The 15768-nt window shown below is 45.9% G+C and overlaps 1 protein-coding gene across 1 annotated transcript in view; it reads left to right on the top strand.

The window, feature by feature from the left end:
- The first annotated feature begins 2923 nt into the window (after positions 1 to 2923).
- The window catches only part of LOC120309004 (F-box DNA helicase 1-like), a 32203-nt gene continuing 19358 nt past the window's right edge, over positions 2924 to 15768 (top strand). The window contains exons 1-8 of the mRNA XM_039345777.1: positions 2924 to 3023; positions 4906 to 5070; positions 6050 to 6345; positions 8803 to 8936; positions 10685 to 10823; positions 11357 to 11547; positions 12210 to 12293; positions 13391 to 13482. Coding sequence (XP_039201711.1) covers position 3023; positions 4906 to 5070; positions 6050 to 6345; positions 8803 to 8936; positions 10685 to 10823; positions 11357 to 11547; positions 12210 to 12293; positions 13391 to 13482 — 1102 coding nt within the window. The 5' untranslated portion in view covers positions 2924 to 3022. The remainder of the gene's footprint in view (positions 3024 to 4905; positions 5071 to 6049; positions 6346 to 8802; positions 8937 to 10684; positions 10824 to 11356; positions 11548 to 12209; positions 12294 to 13390; positions 13483 to 15768) is intronic.

Genomic DNA, 15768 nt, shown 5'->3' with positions numbered 1-15768 from the left:
CAACTTACAACAATTTCTTTAGTGACAGTTTGAAGTTACAACGTCACTGAAAAAAGGGAGTTTTCCACACTTATGACCGTCGCAGTGTCCTCACGGTTACGTGATCCAAATTCAGACCCTTGACGACTGACTCCTATTTATGACCGTCGCAGTCTCCTGGGGTCACGGGATCCCCTTTTGCAAACTTCTGACACACCAAGTCGTTAAGCCAGACCCACTTAACGACCGTGTTACTAGCGACTGCAGTGGTCCACCGAACATCTGTGGTAAGAGAGATTGCAAAATGGGGGCAAAAGTCACTTAACAATTGTCTTGCTCCACCTTGGAAATGTTGGGCTCCATTGCAGTCGTAAGCCGAGGACCACCTGTACAGCTGCGTGCAGACAGCCTTCAGTCAGCCACGTGAGCGAGTGACGGAAATCAAGGAAAAGTAACAATCAAGGAAGAGCAACTAGGATGATCCAAGGCCTGGAGACTAAAACGGACAAAGAACGGCTGCAGGACTTGGGTTTGGCTAGTCTAAAGAAAAGAAGAAATAGGGGAGACATGATAGCAGCGTTCCAGTATCTGAGGGGCTGCCCCAAAGAGGAGGGAGTCAAGCTATTCTCCAAAGCACCTGAAGGCAGGACAAGAAGCAACGGATGGAAACTAACCAAGGAGAGAAGCAACCTGGAATTAAGGAGAAACTTCCTGACAGTGAGGATAATTAACCAGTGGAACAGCTGGCCCCCAGAAATCATGGGTGCTCCATCCCTGGAGTTTTTTAAAGAGAGGCTAGAGAGACACTTGTCTGAGATGATATAGGTTCTCCTGGTTGAGGAGGGGGCTGGACTAGAAGACCTCCAAGGTCCCTTCCAGCTCAATTCTATTCAACACTTGAAGGGAGGAAGCACATAGATATGTAGCTGGCTGGCAATCTTTACTCAGTTTCCTACAAATCACGTGTCCTTTGAGGAAAAGGAGAACAATATCTATTTCTATTTGCAGGAACCGGTTGGGGAAGGCAGAGAACAGAAAGGTTTTTTTCCCCTTTTTTCAATGAAATGATTTCATTTCAGGGAAAAGGAAAGTAAAACGTTTCCGCAGATGGAGAAATCACATCGTGCACCGGTGGATTCAATTGCTAGATCATTGTGCCGGCTGTTGGCCACTGGGGGGAAGGATCTGGAGGGTACCTGAGCTTCTTCCGTTCGTCTCATGACTTTCATCTGAAGAGATACTCAGAACGTGGTCTGACGTTGAACCAGAAGGGGCTCAACCTCTTCTCCAAAGCACCGGAAGGCAGGATGAGAAACAACGAATGGAAACTCACCAAGGAGAGAAGCAACCTGGAATTAAGGAGAAACTTCCTGACAGTGAGAACAATTAACCAGTGGAACTACCTGCCTCCAGATGTTGTGGCTGCTCCAACACCGGAGGTTTTTAAGAACCAGTTATCTGAAATTATATAGGTGGTAACTTGCTCAATAGTAGTAACTGTGAGAAAGATCTTGGAGTCCTAGTGGACAATCCCTTAAATAGGAGCCAGCCATGTGCTGCAGCTGCCAAAAAAGCCAACACAATGCTAGGCTGCATTAACAGAGGGATAGAATCAAGATCACGTGAAGTGTTAATACCACTTTACAAGGCCTTGGTAAGGCCACACCTGGAATACCGTATACTAGGGATTGTACAAAAGGCTATACTTGTTATTAGCCTAATGGCCGCCATTTTGCTTCTGTACGCTGTGCTTGCGTTAGGGACGCCATTTTGTGAAGGCAGGCAGATCACGTACACTGACCCAGAGACAGGGGAAAGGGCGGGAAAGTAATGAAAGATGATTGGTTAACGTTCTGCATGTGCCAACAAGTGTCACCTTGTGATTGGTTGTCACCTGTATATAAAAAGAGGAGCCTAGCTGACCACTGGGTGGCACTTCTGAAGGCAGCTGCCAGCGTTTCGGACAGTGTCCCACCCAGCAAGGTCACTCGGCCAAATAAAGTTCTCTTTGACCGGGAAGCCTCTGCTTGAGCCTCCTGATCTGCCCCCTTGGAACCTCAAGTTCTTCGGGCAACTGCCGATCCTTACAACTGCATCCAGGTTTGGTCACCAGGATGTCAAAAAGATGTGGAGACTCTGGAAAGAGTGCAGAGAAGAGCAACAAGGAGGATCAGCGGACCGGAGGCTGAAACATGAAGAACGGTTGCTGGAATTGGGCATGTCCAGTTTAATGAAGAGAAGGACAGCAGTCTTCCAATATCTGAGGGGCTGCCCCAAAGAAGAGGGAGTCAAGCTATTCCCCAAAGCATCCGAAGGCAGGACAAGAAGCAACGGAGGGAAACAACAACAACGATAATAGAGTTGGAAGGGACCTTGGAGGTCATCTAGTCCACCCCCCCTGCTCAGGCAGGTAACCCTGAGGGAACCTTGCCTTTTTTATAACCCATGGACTTCAACTCCCAGAATTCCTGAGCCAGCATGAGGGTACTATGGCCCCCTCATGACTCGTGGACTTCAACTCCCAGAATTCCTCAGCCAGCATGTCTCAGCTTGGAAACCTCTCCCTTTCCCCTCAGCACGGCTGGCTCAGGAATTCTGGGAGTTGAAGTCCACGAGTCATGACGGGGGGGGGCAAAGTTTCCCTCATGCTCGCTCAGGAATTCTGAGAGTTGAAGTCCACCAGTCATAAAAGAGCCAAGGTTGCCTACCCCGGTATAGGGTTTCCTGGTTGAGCAGGGGGTTGGACTAGATGACCTCCAAGCTCCCGTCCAGTTCTGTTATTCTGTTCTGTTCCCTCCTCCCTCCCTCCCGTCAAATTGCGGGCGACGTTTCATTGGTCCCGCCTGAAGGAGGAGGAGAAATACGGAGCGAGCTCCGCGATAGGTCGGAAGAGACACATCAATCGGGGGGAGGGAGGGGCAGGAGGCGGGGTTTCGTTGGTTGAAGCCTCAAAGGGTTTAAATTGCGCGCCCCTGGGCGCGAGTTGCGGTGCGCGTGCAAGAGGGGAGCGGTGGCTGTTTGCAAATTAGCCGGAGCAGATCAAAGTACGTCCCAATTTAGCTTCAAAATGTGATTAATTGCTAACGGGATTCTTGGTATGAGAGCTGGAAAAGGACCTATTATCCCATCCGGAGTTTTTGGGAAAAAAAAATAATTGAATTGCTTTGGGAGGGGGAGGAGAAAAAAAAAAGTCAGTTGCAAAGGCGACCATCGTCAACCTGGCGCCCTCCAGGGATTGGGGTTATTACATGTCCTATCATCCCCTGGATGCAGGCTGGGGGATTCTGGGAGTGGGAGTCCACCCCCCCCAAAGGTTGCCAAGGTTGAGAAAGCCCGGCTTAAGGCATGACTGTGCCTCTTAAAAGGAAGGGCTGGTTTGGGGGTCTGCCTTAATGGCAGTGATGGGAAATTAAAATCTCAATTTTATTACTGTTAACCCCCCCCCCCCCAACCGAGTCGCCTGAGATAATGGTATATGAGTTAAACAGACCAACAAGCGTCCCTTAGTCTGAAATGTCAACCTGGGCACCAAATGCCTATGCATTTATTTATTCTTAGTTTAGTTATTTATGTAGTTTTTTTCAACTTTCCTCTTTCTGCATGTATTCAAAATTGAAAGTGTTTTATATGTGTGTATGTATGCATGTATGTATATGTGTGTGCATCTATAGATGTGGGTATATATTGTTTTAAGAGTGGGCAACAATTTCACTTTTAATATGTGGCAGTGTGTTCACAGTAAAAAATGACAAAAAAGTTATATAAGTTAGATAACACTGCATAAAAAAAGTTTTATTTTCGGACTAAGTATATTTTTATATAATAAATATATATATGACTGTAGGATATATATGTATGTATGTAGATGTATTTGTCATGCCGATTGACGGGTGTGGCCCTGGAGGTTTGTCTTGATAAGCAGTGTGCAAGGCAGATAGTTACTTTATAAATTTCTTTGGTTTCAGTTTCATTTCTTAACTGCAGCTAAGGAGAAGGCTGGCTTGGTCTCTCAACAGCGAGACCGTGGTGAAGCAAACATAGCAGCACGAGAAAAGTAGGACTTCCTTCCCCGTCCTTCCCACGTTTTACAGAGGGACGATTGAGAGCATCCTGTTTGGTTTGGAAGCAGAAAAGATTATTAGTTTACTTACTTCCAGGGCATGTAACAATATTTGGGCGGGGTCCGCAGGATTTTTCTGGGATGCTACACATCCTCTTCACAGCCGGTTTTCCTTGTTCCCTTCTGGGAGGAGGGGCCTCTGTGGTATCCGAAGCAGAACATTCGGATTCAGTCGCAGTTTTGTTCCATACAGTATGAACTCTCAACCTTCATCTTTCCGGCATGTATTCAAGATGGACAGTGATTAATATTTATATGTATTTACCATGTTTCCTCGAAAATAAGACCAGGTCTTATATATATGTATTTGGTCCAAAAGATCCTTTAGGCTTATTTTGGGGGGATGTCTTCCATGTTTGGATTGGCCACACCTTGAGTGGGGAGAGAGGGGGAGGGGGAGGGAGGGATAGAAGAGGGAGGGAGCAGGAGGGGAGAGGCAGGGAGAGAGGGAGGGGAAGGAAGAGAGAGAGAGGGAGGGAGGGGGAAAAGAAGGGAGGGAGGATCCCATCTGGGTTGTATTTGGGACTAGAGTTTCTCTCTCTCCCTCATTTGTTAAATTTATTGGTCTCCTGTCTTGCTACTCTATGCTAAACTATGCTACTATGCTGCTCTGAACTCTGTGTGATAGTTGGATGAACCCTGATTGATTGCTTAAAATGCGATTGGCAGGGGCCACACCTTAAACCATCAATTGTGGTTTGCAAAAGGCAGGGTCTGGATTTACAGTGGAATGGGGTTTTCGTCTTTCACTTGTAGGTCTTCTCTCACCCAGTGACATTTTTTTCTGTTGTTTTCTTGTGGGTCAGTGAGTTCTTCCAAGCAACTCGGCCCGGCAGCGAGTGATGGCGAAGCTCCTCGGCAGAGCCCAGAAGGCACAGCCGCCCTGACGCAGCCCCTCAGCCAGAGGCCGGGCAGCCCAGATTCCAACGGGGGCCTTTGCCCACCTCCTGAGAGGAAGAAGGATTCCGAGGGTAGGATGAGTTGTGACCCTTTGCATTGTGTTGCAAGGCTGAGCAGATGCTTTCCTGGTTTCGGGGGCCTTTGCTGCATCTGTTTGTGGGGGTGTTGTGTTGCAAAAGTTTGGTGCAGCATTTGTCCCTTGTCCCCTATTGATAAGGCTTGGCTCCCTGTTTATATGGCCACCTGTATATAGAGAGCAAAACCCTCCCCCTCCTAGCCCTGATGATGTTCCCTAGTTGGGTCATGAAACGTCTGCGAGAAAACCACCAAGAGAGCACCAAGTACCCCACAGTCCTCCTCCCCCTCCTCCTCCTTAAACCCCCCCTCCCTTTTAGCACTGATGGTGTTACCTAGTCTGCAAGAAAATCACCAAGTTCAGAGAACACCAAGGACCCTACACATGTCTTCTCTCCTACAGGTTTCAAGGTTGCAGCTGTTATAATTTTACATCTGTGTGGATACCAGGGCTTAAAGACTTAAATGGGATATGTGGAAAACAGTACAGATAGTCCTCAACTTATGACCACCATTGAATCCGAAATTTCTGTTGCTAAGCGAGACATTTTGCACCATTTTGCACCATCTTTCTTGCCACAGTTGTTGAGTGAACGACTGCAGTTGTTAAGTTAGCCACACGGTTGCTAAGTGAATCTGGCTTCCCCCATGGACTTTGCTTGCCAGAAGGTTCGCAAAAGGGGATCGCGTGTCCTCGGGACACTGCGACCGTCAGAAATATGAATCGGGTTGCCAAGCATCCAAATTTTGATCATGTGATCCTGGGGAGGCTTGTAAGTGTGAAAAAAGGTCATAAGTCCCCTTTTCCAGGGCTGTTCTAACTTTGAACGGTCACTAAATGAACTGTTGTAAGTCGAGGACCATCTGTACAGAGGCCTGCCATTGTCCACCAGCGCCCTGCTCTTCGACATGGCCGAAGCTGTCCTTGGAAGCGGCTGTAATTGTCTTCCCTTTCTGTCTCTGTTGGGTGGGCAGGTCATCAAAGCACCATCTCGAGATGCTCCGATAATGTGGCAGAAAGCAGCGAAAGCAAAGTTGAGAAACCTCTGGAGAACTTTGTTCGTGACTCATCGTCCACCTCGGACAACTCTTCCATTCGTCCTGGTGATGGAGAGGAAACATCAGTGTCCCACATGAAACGATCACGTTTGTCCCAGAGACCTAGAGACTCCGACAGAAGGTCTGGCCAAGACGTCAATCTATTGTTCTTGAGGCTTCCTGAGCAGAACGTAGATGATGGAATGGTCAAACAGGAAGTTCAATACATCAAGGTATTTCCTCTTCCTAATGTCCACTCTGGGCTCTTAGAACTAAATCTGAGGATGACATACCTCTAGGAACCATGGAAGAGCTGCCAAATGTCCACCTTCAGGAGATCTTTGCCCTGGTGCCTGTAGTTGATCTTCTCCAAAACCTCTCTCGGCTGGGTCAGCACTGGAAGCTTTTCATCTCTGACATGAAGGTAAGCGATGCCTTTATCTAGTCTTCCAATATTTGAGGGGCTGCCTCAGAGAAGAGTGGGTCAACCTATTTTCCAAAGCAAAAGTGCCCACAGAATGACACAACAGGTTGAAGGACCAGGGGTGACATGATAGCCGTCTTCCAATATCCTAGGGGCTGTCCCAAAGAAGAGGGAGTCAAGCTATTTTCCAAAGCATCAGAAGGGCAGGACAAGAAGCAACGGATGGAAACTCATCAAGGAGAGAAGCAACCTGGAACTAAGGAGAAACTTCCTGACAGTTAGAACAATTAACCAGTGGAACAACCTGCCTCCAGAAGTCCAGAACTAAAAGTTTTAAAGAAGAGATTGGACAGCTGTTTGCCTAGAATGGTATAGGGCAGTGATGGCGAACCATTTAGAGACTGAGTGCTAGAACTGCAACCCAAAACCCACTTATGCATCGTTGAGTGCCGGGTGGGTGTGGCCCATTGGGTGGGCGTGGCCCATTGGGTGAGCATGGCTGTGGTGGTAACGGCAGACTGGGTGGGACTAAAAAGCTCAATCAATCAATTCCAACTTTGCAAGATCTTTTTTTTTCCCCCGCAAGAAGTTGAAATTGACTGATTGAACTTTTTTCTTTTTTTTTTCTTTTTTTGCACACGGTGGCGGAGGCCTAAAACGAAAAGTTTTTATAAAACCCAGCTGAAAGCCTAGGACTGGGGTGACAGCACGCATGCCCACAGAGAGGGCTCTGAGTGCCACCTCTGGCACCCGTGCCATAGGTTTGCCACCACTGGTATAGGGTTTCCTGCCTGAGCAGGGGGTTGGACTAGAAGACCTCCAAGGTCCCGTCAACTCTGTTATTCTGTAAACACAAGGGGATTTTAAACAGGGTTATGTTCTTGTCTATGGTTAGACCAGTGGTTCTCAATCTTCGTGTGACGGCGACCCCCGTCACACGGACGCGGCGCACATGCACGGGGCCGCCCCCTGAGGGGGAAAAATGGCGGATCGCGTTGTTTCGCGACCCCCGTAAAATGGTCGTTCGACCCCAAATAGGGTCGCGACCCATAGGTTGAGAACCGCTGGGTTAGACCATGGAGAAAACTTTGCAAGGGAGACTGAATCTGCACTGGGTCCTGTCAATCCTCCTGTGAATAACACACTTGGAAGGGACCTTGGAGGTCATCTATTCCAACCCCTTGCTCAGGCAGGAAACCCTGTATACCATTTCAGACAAATGGCTGTCCAGTTTCTTAAAAATTTCCAGTGTTGGAGCATTCACCGCTTCTGGAGGCAGGTTGTTCCACTGGTTAATTGTTCCCACTGTCAGGAAGTTTCTCCTTAGTTCCAGGTTGCTTCTCTCCTTGATGAGTTTCCATCCATTGCTTCTTGTCCTGCCTTCAGGCCCTTTGGAGAACAGCTTGACTCCCTCTTCTTTGGGGCAGCCCATGAGAGATTGGAAGACTGATATCATGTCACTCCTAGTCTTTCTCTTTGTTAGACTCTTCGTTAGCCACAGTAGATCACATCAGATAGATCGTTTTAATCAGAGGAAGACAATCAAGCATATACATTCCAGCCGGTGTAAAACAAGAGTAAGGACCCCTCAGAGTATCAGACATAAAACTAGTAGTGTCCACACTGATGAGAAAGTCAGTATGGTGGTCACGATGGTGTGATTGATGCTTTAATCAACCTGTTGTGTCATTCTGTGGGCACTTTTGCTTTGGAGAATAGGTTGACTCCCTCTGCTTTGTGGCAGCCCCTCAAATATTGGAAGACGAGATAAAGGCATCGCTTACCTTCATGGCAGAGATGAAAAGCTTCCAGTACTGACCCAGCCGAGAGAGGTTTTGGAGAAGATCAACTACAGGCACCAGGGCAAAGATCTCCTGAAGGTGGTCATTTGGCAGCTCCTCTATGGTTGATCTAAGAGGTATCTGCTAACACTTTGGAAATGATTAACGAAACAATGCTGCAAACACTGAATTATGGGGAGATAGGTAATGTTCAGAATTGCACCACACGTCTTCTGTTCTTGAAGACAAATCTCCTGTTTTCTAAGGTGTTCATCTTGCTTTTTATGAATCGAAACAATCCCAAAGAAAATTTAATTTCTAATCTAATCCAAGAGCAGGAATGCTTCTAAAAGTTCAGTCCCTCAAGCGAAGATTGTGCCCAGTCAAAAGTGAACCTGACTCCATTCGGGGCATATAAAAACATTAAAAGTGGGATTTAAGAAAAAAAATCTAAGAAAAAAAACAATATCCAATGTTTTGTTCAGGAATTCATTTCTTGGACGGTGGTGTACAATCTGTATTTGGAGGGAAGCTTCCAAGCCTTCTGGGCTGTCCGAGACATTCTGCAATTGTACGGCCTAACCAAGAATCACCCCAGATGCATGCCTGGATTAATTCGGTGAGTGGTTTTCAGTAACACAACCACAAATCCTCTCTTTTGCTTTAGTTAAACAGGTATCCTGATATAGGTAGTCCTCGACTGACCGTCGCAATTGAGCCACAAATTTCCGTTGCTATGCAAGACAGTCGTGACGTTACGACCTTCCTTGCCACGGTTCTTAAGCGAGTCAATGCAATTAAGTTAGCAACTCGGTTGTGAAGTGAAACTGGCTTCCCCATGGAGTTCGCTTGTCAGAAGGTCGCAAGAGGGGATCACGTGACCCCGGGGCACAGCAACCGTCATAAATGTGAGTCAATTGCCAAGCCTCTGAATTTGGATGATGTGACCCCGGGGCTGCTGCAATCAGTCGTAAGTGTGAAAAATGGTCCTAAGTCACTTTTTTCAGTGGTGTTGTAACTTCAAAGGGCAACCAAACAAATTGTTGTAAGTCGAGGACTCGTCATCCTAGTCAGCCATTCAGTCGCGTGTGACTCTCAGCCCCTCTGTGGACTGACGCCCTCTGTGCCCCTCTCTCTTGCACCCCTGGATCTGCCAGGGGTCTGAATACACCTGCACAGGTAGTCCCCAACTTACAGCAGCTCATTTACTGACCATTCAGAGTTACAGCGGCACAGAAAAAAGGAACTTATGACCATTTTTCACACTTACGACCTTTGTAGCACCCCTGTGGTCATTTGATCCAAATTTGGACTCTTGCCAACTGACCCATATTTATGACGGCCGCAGCATCTCGGGATCACGTGATCCCCTTTTGCGACCTTCTGACAAGCAAAGTCAATGAGGAAGCTGGATTCGCTTAACGACCGTGTTACTAATTTAGCAACTGCAGCGGTTCTCTTAACAAAAGTGAGAATGTCATAAAATGGGGCAAAACTCTCTTAACACATTTCTCACTTAGCATAGCAACATAAATTGTGGGCTCAGTTGTGGCCACACGTTGAGGACCCCGTGCGCCTTATCAACGGTGAGCTGGCTTATGTAACCAAGTAAAGATAAGAAATCTGCATATAAGGGCTTCAGACTGCGTTGAGTGTTCTCCCACTCTTATGAAAGGACCCACCTTTGCTCAGCTGAATGAACGCGTATCTTTAACGGAGATCACCCGGACTCTCTTCCCAAGAAGCCACACGACCTCGAGGACTCCCTGTAACCCAGCCATCCCCAAGCTTTCCAGCTGGGAGCCTGACCTGGTGCTGTGGGGGCAGATCTGTGAGTGGCAGGCGCACGCCCACCGCTCCATTTTTCCGAGCGGCTCACCCACCCTCCACTCACACAAATGGAGCTTCGCACATGAGCAGAGGATGCTTGCGCTCATGCACGAAGCTCCATTTGTGCAAGCCGCAACCTGCAGTGCAAGCAGAGGGCACTTGTGGGAGCGCATGAATGCTTCACCCACCTGAGTGTAAGCGCCTTCTCCCAGTAATAGTTTTGCGCACAAGTGCAAGCCCCTTCCGCTCACATGAGTGGAGCTTCAGACATGCACGCTTTCCCACGTTTCAATAGTAGTGGGCCTTGGCCTGGAGATTGAGGACCCCTGCTGCAATCTTTTCACTCCTATTAGGAGGTCGTCTACTCCTATTTGGAGTAGATGACCTCCAAGCTCCCTTCCAACTTTATTATTACTACTACTACTACTATCTAGGAATTGCCAACTTGCTAAAATGACAAAAAGGAGTTGAACTGGGGAAGAAATCCATGTCTGTAGAGAAAGCCGTCATCTCTCCATGTTTCTCTTCCCAATCCAGGTGTGCGGCTGCTGTTCAGAGCTGCCAATGCCAAGATCCTACCGCTATCCTCGCGTGTCTGGAACGCCACTCGCTGTTTCCCAAGGCGCAAATCTGCATCGCGAAGAATCTTCCAGATTTGGAGAGTTGCAAAGAGAAAGTATGTCTCGGCAGGCTTAAACACTTTATCTGGAATTGATCTTTGGGCATGTTTTGATGGTGTTTCCCCTGGGAGATTTGTTGTCTTGCTCAGAATTTGGATTGGATGGTCATTCAAAAGGCACTGGATTCCAAGACGAGAGAGTTCTAGCAACCATTCATTTAGTGATCATTTAGTGATTTATATGAATGCCAGGCTTCCAAACACCAAGGACCTCATAGTCCTCCTCCTCCTCTTCCCTGCAAACCCATTTCCTTTTATAATAATAATAATAATAACCTCCTCCTCTTCCTCCGTGCAGACCCCACTTCCTTATAGCACTGATGATGTTCTCTTGTTGGGTGATGAAACGTCTGCAAGAAGACCACCAAGCTCAGAGAGCACCAAGGACTCCACATTCCTTGAATAGTTGCAAATTCAGGACTATTTGCACCATTTACCTTGTTCCCCTGCCAGACAGGACAGAAAATACAACCTGTGAGACTCAACAGGTTGCCCCCACCCCGATAATGATCCCAACCATGTTCTTCCAGGCGGCCTATGTTCGGGCAGTGATGGCGGCCATTGTGCTCTTCGCTGGAGGTGTTTGCGATATTCAGAAGCTGGTGGGCTGCCTCCAAAGGCTCACCTCTCACAGGTGGCGGATGGACATCAATGAAATGTTGTACTGCATGGCCACCCTCTTTTATGCCATGCGAGAGAATGGGGTTGAGATCAGCAACAGGTCAGTTTGCAAAGGATCAGGAGAGACACTTAGCACGGAAACCTGTCTTTTATGGCAGTAGTAAAAGTAGAAATACATCTTTGGCAGGGCTTTGTGTGCATTTAAAAATGGTTCAGAAAAAGCACTTTGGATCTAGCATGAGAGCCGATTTGGTCTAGCGGTTAAGGCACCAAGCTAGAAAGCAGGAGACGGTGATTTCTAGTCCTGCCATAGGCATAAAAGCCAACTGGGTGACTCTGGGCCAATCAGCAGGAGACTGTGAGTTCTAGTTCTGCCTTAGGCATGAAAGCTGGCTGGGTGTCTTTAGTCTTGTCTGTCTGTCTCTCAGCCCAACGCACCTCAGAGGGTTGTTTTTGTGGGAAAAGTAGGAGGAGGAAGCTGTATTGGATACATTCGTCCCCTTGAGTTATGTGCAAAAACAATTCAGGTGGGTTATCAATAACCAAAAGCAACACTTCTACTCATTAAATCAGTTGCAACTTTGCTCAGGCTTTCTCACGCATCTGCAAACAGATACTGCTGATTTCAAGGGTTGGTTCCTTAAAGCAGAAATCCGCAGAGGTGTGTTTAATTCTCCTCTCTGAATTATTTTTCCTGGATTTTATATAGTTTAGAGTTTACTTTGAGATTCATTATAACGTTTCTCATTTTCCCTATCCTAGGTTTTATTACAATGTTTTTTATTATTTGCGTATCGTGGAGAATTGGCCCTATAAGGACTCCAACCCTGAATTACTGGATTGTAGGTACGTACGTTAACTTTGTGTCTCGATACAGAGAGTCCTCGACTTACAGCAGTTCGCTTGGTGACCCTTCAAAGTTACAACGGCACTGGAAAAAAGTGACCTATGGCCATTTTTCACACGACCGTTGCAGCCTCCCCATGGTCACATGGTCGAAATTCAGAGGCTTGGCAACTGATTCATATTTATGACGGTTGCAGCGTCCTGGGCTCATGTGATCCCTTTTTACGATCTTCTGATAAGAAAAGTCAATGGGGGAAGCCAGATTCTTTTAACGACTGTGTTACTAACTTAACAACTGAAGTGATTCACTTAACAATCGTGGCAGGAAAGGCCATAAGATGGGGAAAAAGACACCTAACAAATGTTAACAACAGAAATGTTGTGCTCAATTGTCGTAAGTTGAGGACTACCTGTATTAACAATGGGGACTTTACATAAGGTTTGCAAACATGTACAGGTAGTCCTCGACTTAACGACCACAACTGAGCCCAAAGTTTCCGTTGCTAAGCGAGACAGTTGGTAAGTCAGTTTGGCCCCATTTTGCAACCTTTCTCGCCACCGCTGTCACGTGAACCACTGCAGTTGTTAAGCAAGTCATGCAGTCGTTAAGTGAATCTGGCTTCCCCATTGACTTTGCTTGTCAGAAGGTCGCAAAAGGGGATCACGTCACCTCGATGCACTGCGACCGCCATAAATTATGAGTCAGTTGCCAAGCATCTGAATTTTAATCGTGTGGCCATGGGGATGCTATAAAGGTCGTACGTTTGAAACACGGTCATAAGTCACTTTTTTTTCAGTGCCATTGTAACTTTGAACAGTCACTAAATGAACTGTTGTAAGTTGAGGACTACCTGTATAAGTTTTCCCAGGAGAACCGGGGAATAATTTAGCCCAATGTTTCCCAACCGTGACAACTTTAAGCTGCATGGACGTCACTCCCAGAATTCCCCAGCCAGCAAATGCTGACTGGGGAATTCTGGGAGTTGAAGTCCACCCATCTTAAAGATGCAACTGTTAGACCCCGTTTGCTATGTTGCAAAAAACACCTGGTTACCTATGTTAGCTTTTTACTTTTTTCTGCTTCTGTTCATCAACAGGACTGACTTAAAGCCTACCAGAGAACAACAACAGATCTTGAACCACGCCTTTAAAAAACCTGGAGAGAGGGTAAAAATTGAGGCTTTTGCAGGTAAGGCAGCCCCAGCCCAGGAGATACTTGATTCTCTCTGTAGGTGCAAATTTACTGATCGTTGTATATCCTGAGAACTGAGATAACCTTGCCCGGATCTTCATTTCACCAGCTTTCCCGACTTCCTCCAAAGATCTCTTGCTATTTACAACAATATTATCCTTGCTGGTGATGTAGGCTGCTACGGTTCTTCTCCACCCTTATAGGGAGATTGTGGTAAAGGTTTGAGCGCAAATACAAGGAAGACGGTGGAGGATTAAAGAAGGAAAAGCTGAGAGGCTGAGGTGAAGGTGGTATTGGTGGAGCCGGTGAGACGAGAGAAGTGAAGGGAGAATACTTGGGAAGGAAAAGAACAACATAGGAAATATTTAGAGTTTCCCAGATTAGGAGTATTATACACAGCATTAGCTGAACAAAAACAGAGAGGATTAGTGGTTTATATTAGAAAAGAAATTAATGCCAAATTGAAATATCAAGATAGAGATGGAAGAATATTAGCAATAGAAATACAAACCGAACATAAATCATGGTTGCTAGTGGTAATATGTGCACCAAATGAGAACCAAAAAGAATTTTTCTACAAATTACACGAGAAACTTATAGAATTTGGACAGGGAAATATTTGTATATGTTGGAATATTCATGAGCAGGAAGAGTCATGTGGTAACTCAGTCAGCCAATGTGAAGAAAGTGCTACTGAGTCTGCAAAAGAGTATTGAGTTAGGAGCTGGATTTCCAGTCTCAGGTTTTGTGTCTGTATCTCTCTGTAAGAAGTCTTCAATTGAGCTATGTTGTAAAGAAGAATGTATGGTATTGTAAATATTTTTATATAAATATAAAGAAGTTATTTTGAATCAGCTAAATGCAGTCAACTGTGAGAGCTTCTGGTTTTTTTTTTTTTTTTACCAATAGAGAAATTAAAATTCTCTAACACAGTGGTTCTCAACCTGTGGGTCGGGACCCCATTTGGGGTCGAATGACCATTTCACGGGGGTCGCCAAACCACGCTGTCCGCCATTTTTTTCCCCTTTTCCCTAGCTGTCCTACTCCCTCTTATTGGTGGCCACACCCACTTGGGGGTCACCACAACATGGGGAACTGTATTACGGGGTCATGGCATTAGAAAGGTTGAGAACCACTGCTCTAACAGGTTATGTGCCCAGAGCTTACTAAGGACTGCATTGTAATTTAAAGCTGGAAGAAACTGCCTGTGTTTAGAAAGTATAAGAACAAGGCAGAATTAGCAGGATGGCTGCAATGGAATTTAAGGAAAGCTCTGTGCCTCGTTTAAGCCAGAAGAATTACATTACATGGGCTGCAAAAATGGAATGTTTGCTCAAAGCAAAAGAGCTGTGGTATATTGTAGAAAATCCACCACAAGTATTTGCAGCTACTGATCAGAAGAGTCATGATCAAGCAATGGCTTATCTCATCTTGAATTTAGATGATGAACAATTTCTAAATGTTACAAATTTAAAGACTGGAAAGGAGATTTGGTTGAAGTTGAGAGCTGTGCACATGAATGTTTCTGCATGCAATATAGTGCAATTGTCAAGAAAACTTTACAGGGCCTGTTTGCAACCAGGTGAATTTGTGGAACAGCATTTAAATAAAATGCAAAGTTTATTTTTGGATTTAGAACAACGTGGGATTAAATTCCCTGAGTCCCAGAAGGTTGTATTGGTGTTGAACAGTTTAGATAAAACCTGGGACGCAGTTTCTGCTATATTTGAGTGTAAAGAAGAGCAAGACTTAAATTTTGAGGCTTTAAGGCATGTTTGCTTAATGAACAAGAAAAGTACCATTTTAGAAGCAGCCACGAGGAGGTGAAATTCCTGAGGTGGGGGTCCAGACTGCAAGTCTCCAAAGAAGAAACATTTTGCAGGCAGAGAGCTAAGCAAGAAAAATATTGCTACATTTGTGGAGCAAACAACCATCTGAAAAGGAACTGTTTGCAGAGGAACAATTTGCAGCAAAGGACATTTGTGCAAGGAAAAAGGACTGATTTGCAAAAGGAACATTTTGGTGTTGCAAAAGTTTGCAATAGCAACAAAAGAGACAAGTGGCTAATAGATAGTGGGGCAAGTCAAACAATTGTTAATGAATTATTTTGCAGGTTTGTTCCAGTAGCACAAGAAGCTGTGGCTTTGTCAAATGGCCAGCAAGCAAAATTCATCGGAAAAGGCGATGTACAAATTCCATATTTGGAATCAAAGTTTACCAATGTGCTTTGTGTACCTGAGATGGAACATAATTTGTTAAGTGTGTCTAATTTAGACAAACAAG

Source organism: Crotalus tigris, unplaced genomic scaffold (assembly GCF_016545835.1).
Source record: "Crotalus tigris isolate CLP2741 ecotype Arizona unplaced genomic scaffold, ASM1654583v1 scf7180000017975.10810073628:1450386, whole genome shotgun sequence".
NCBI classification, from domain to species: domain Eukaryota; kingdom Metazoa; phylum Chordata; class Lepidosauria; order Squamata; family Viperidae; genus Crotalus; species Crotalus tigris.
This window is presented reverse-complemented; position numbering and strand designations above follow the sequence as displayed.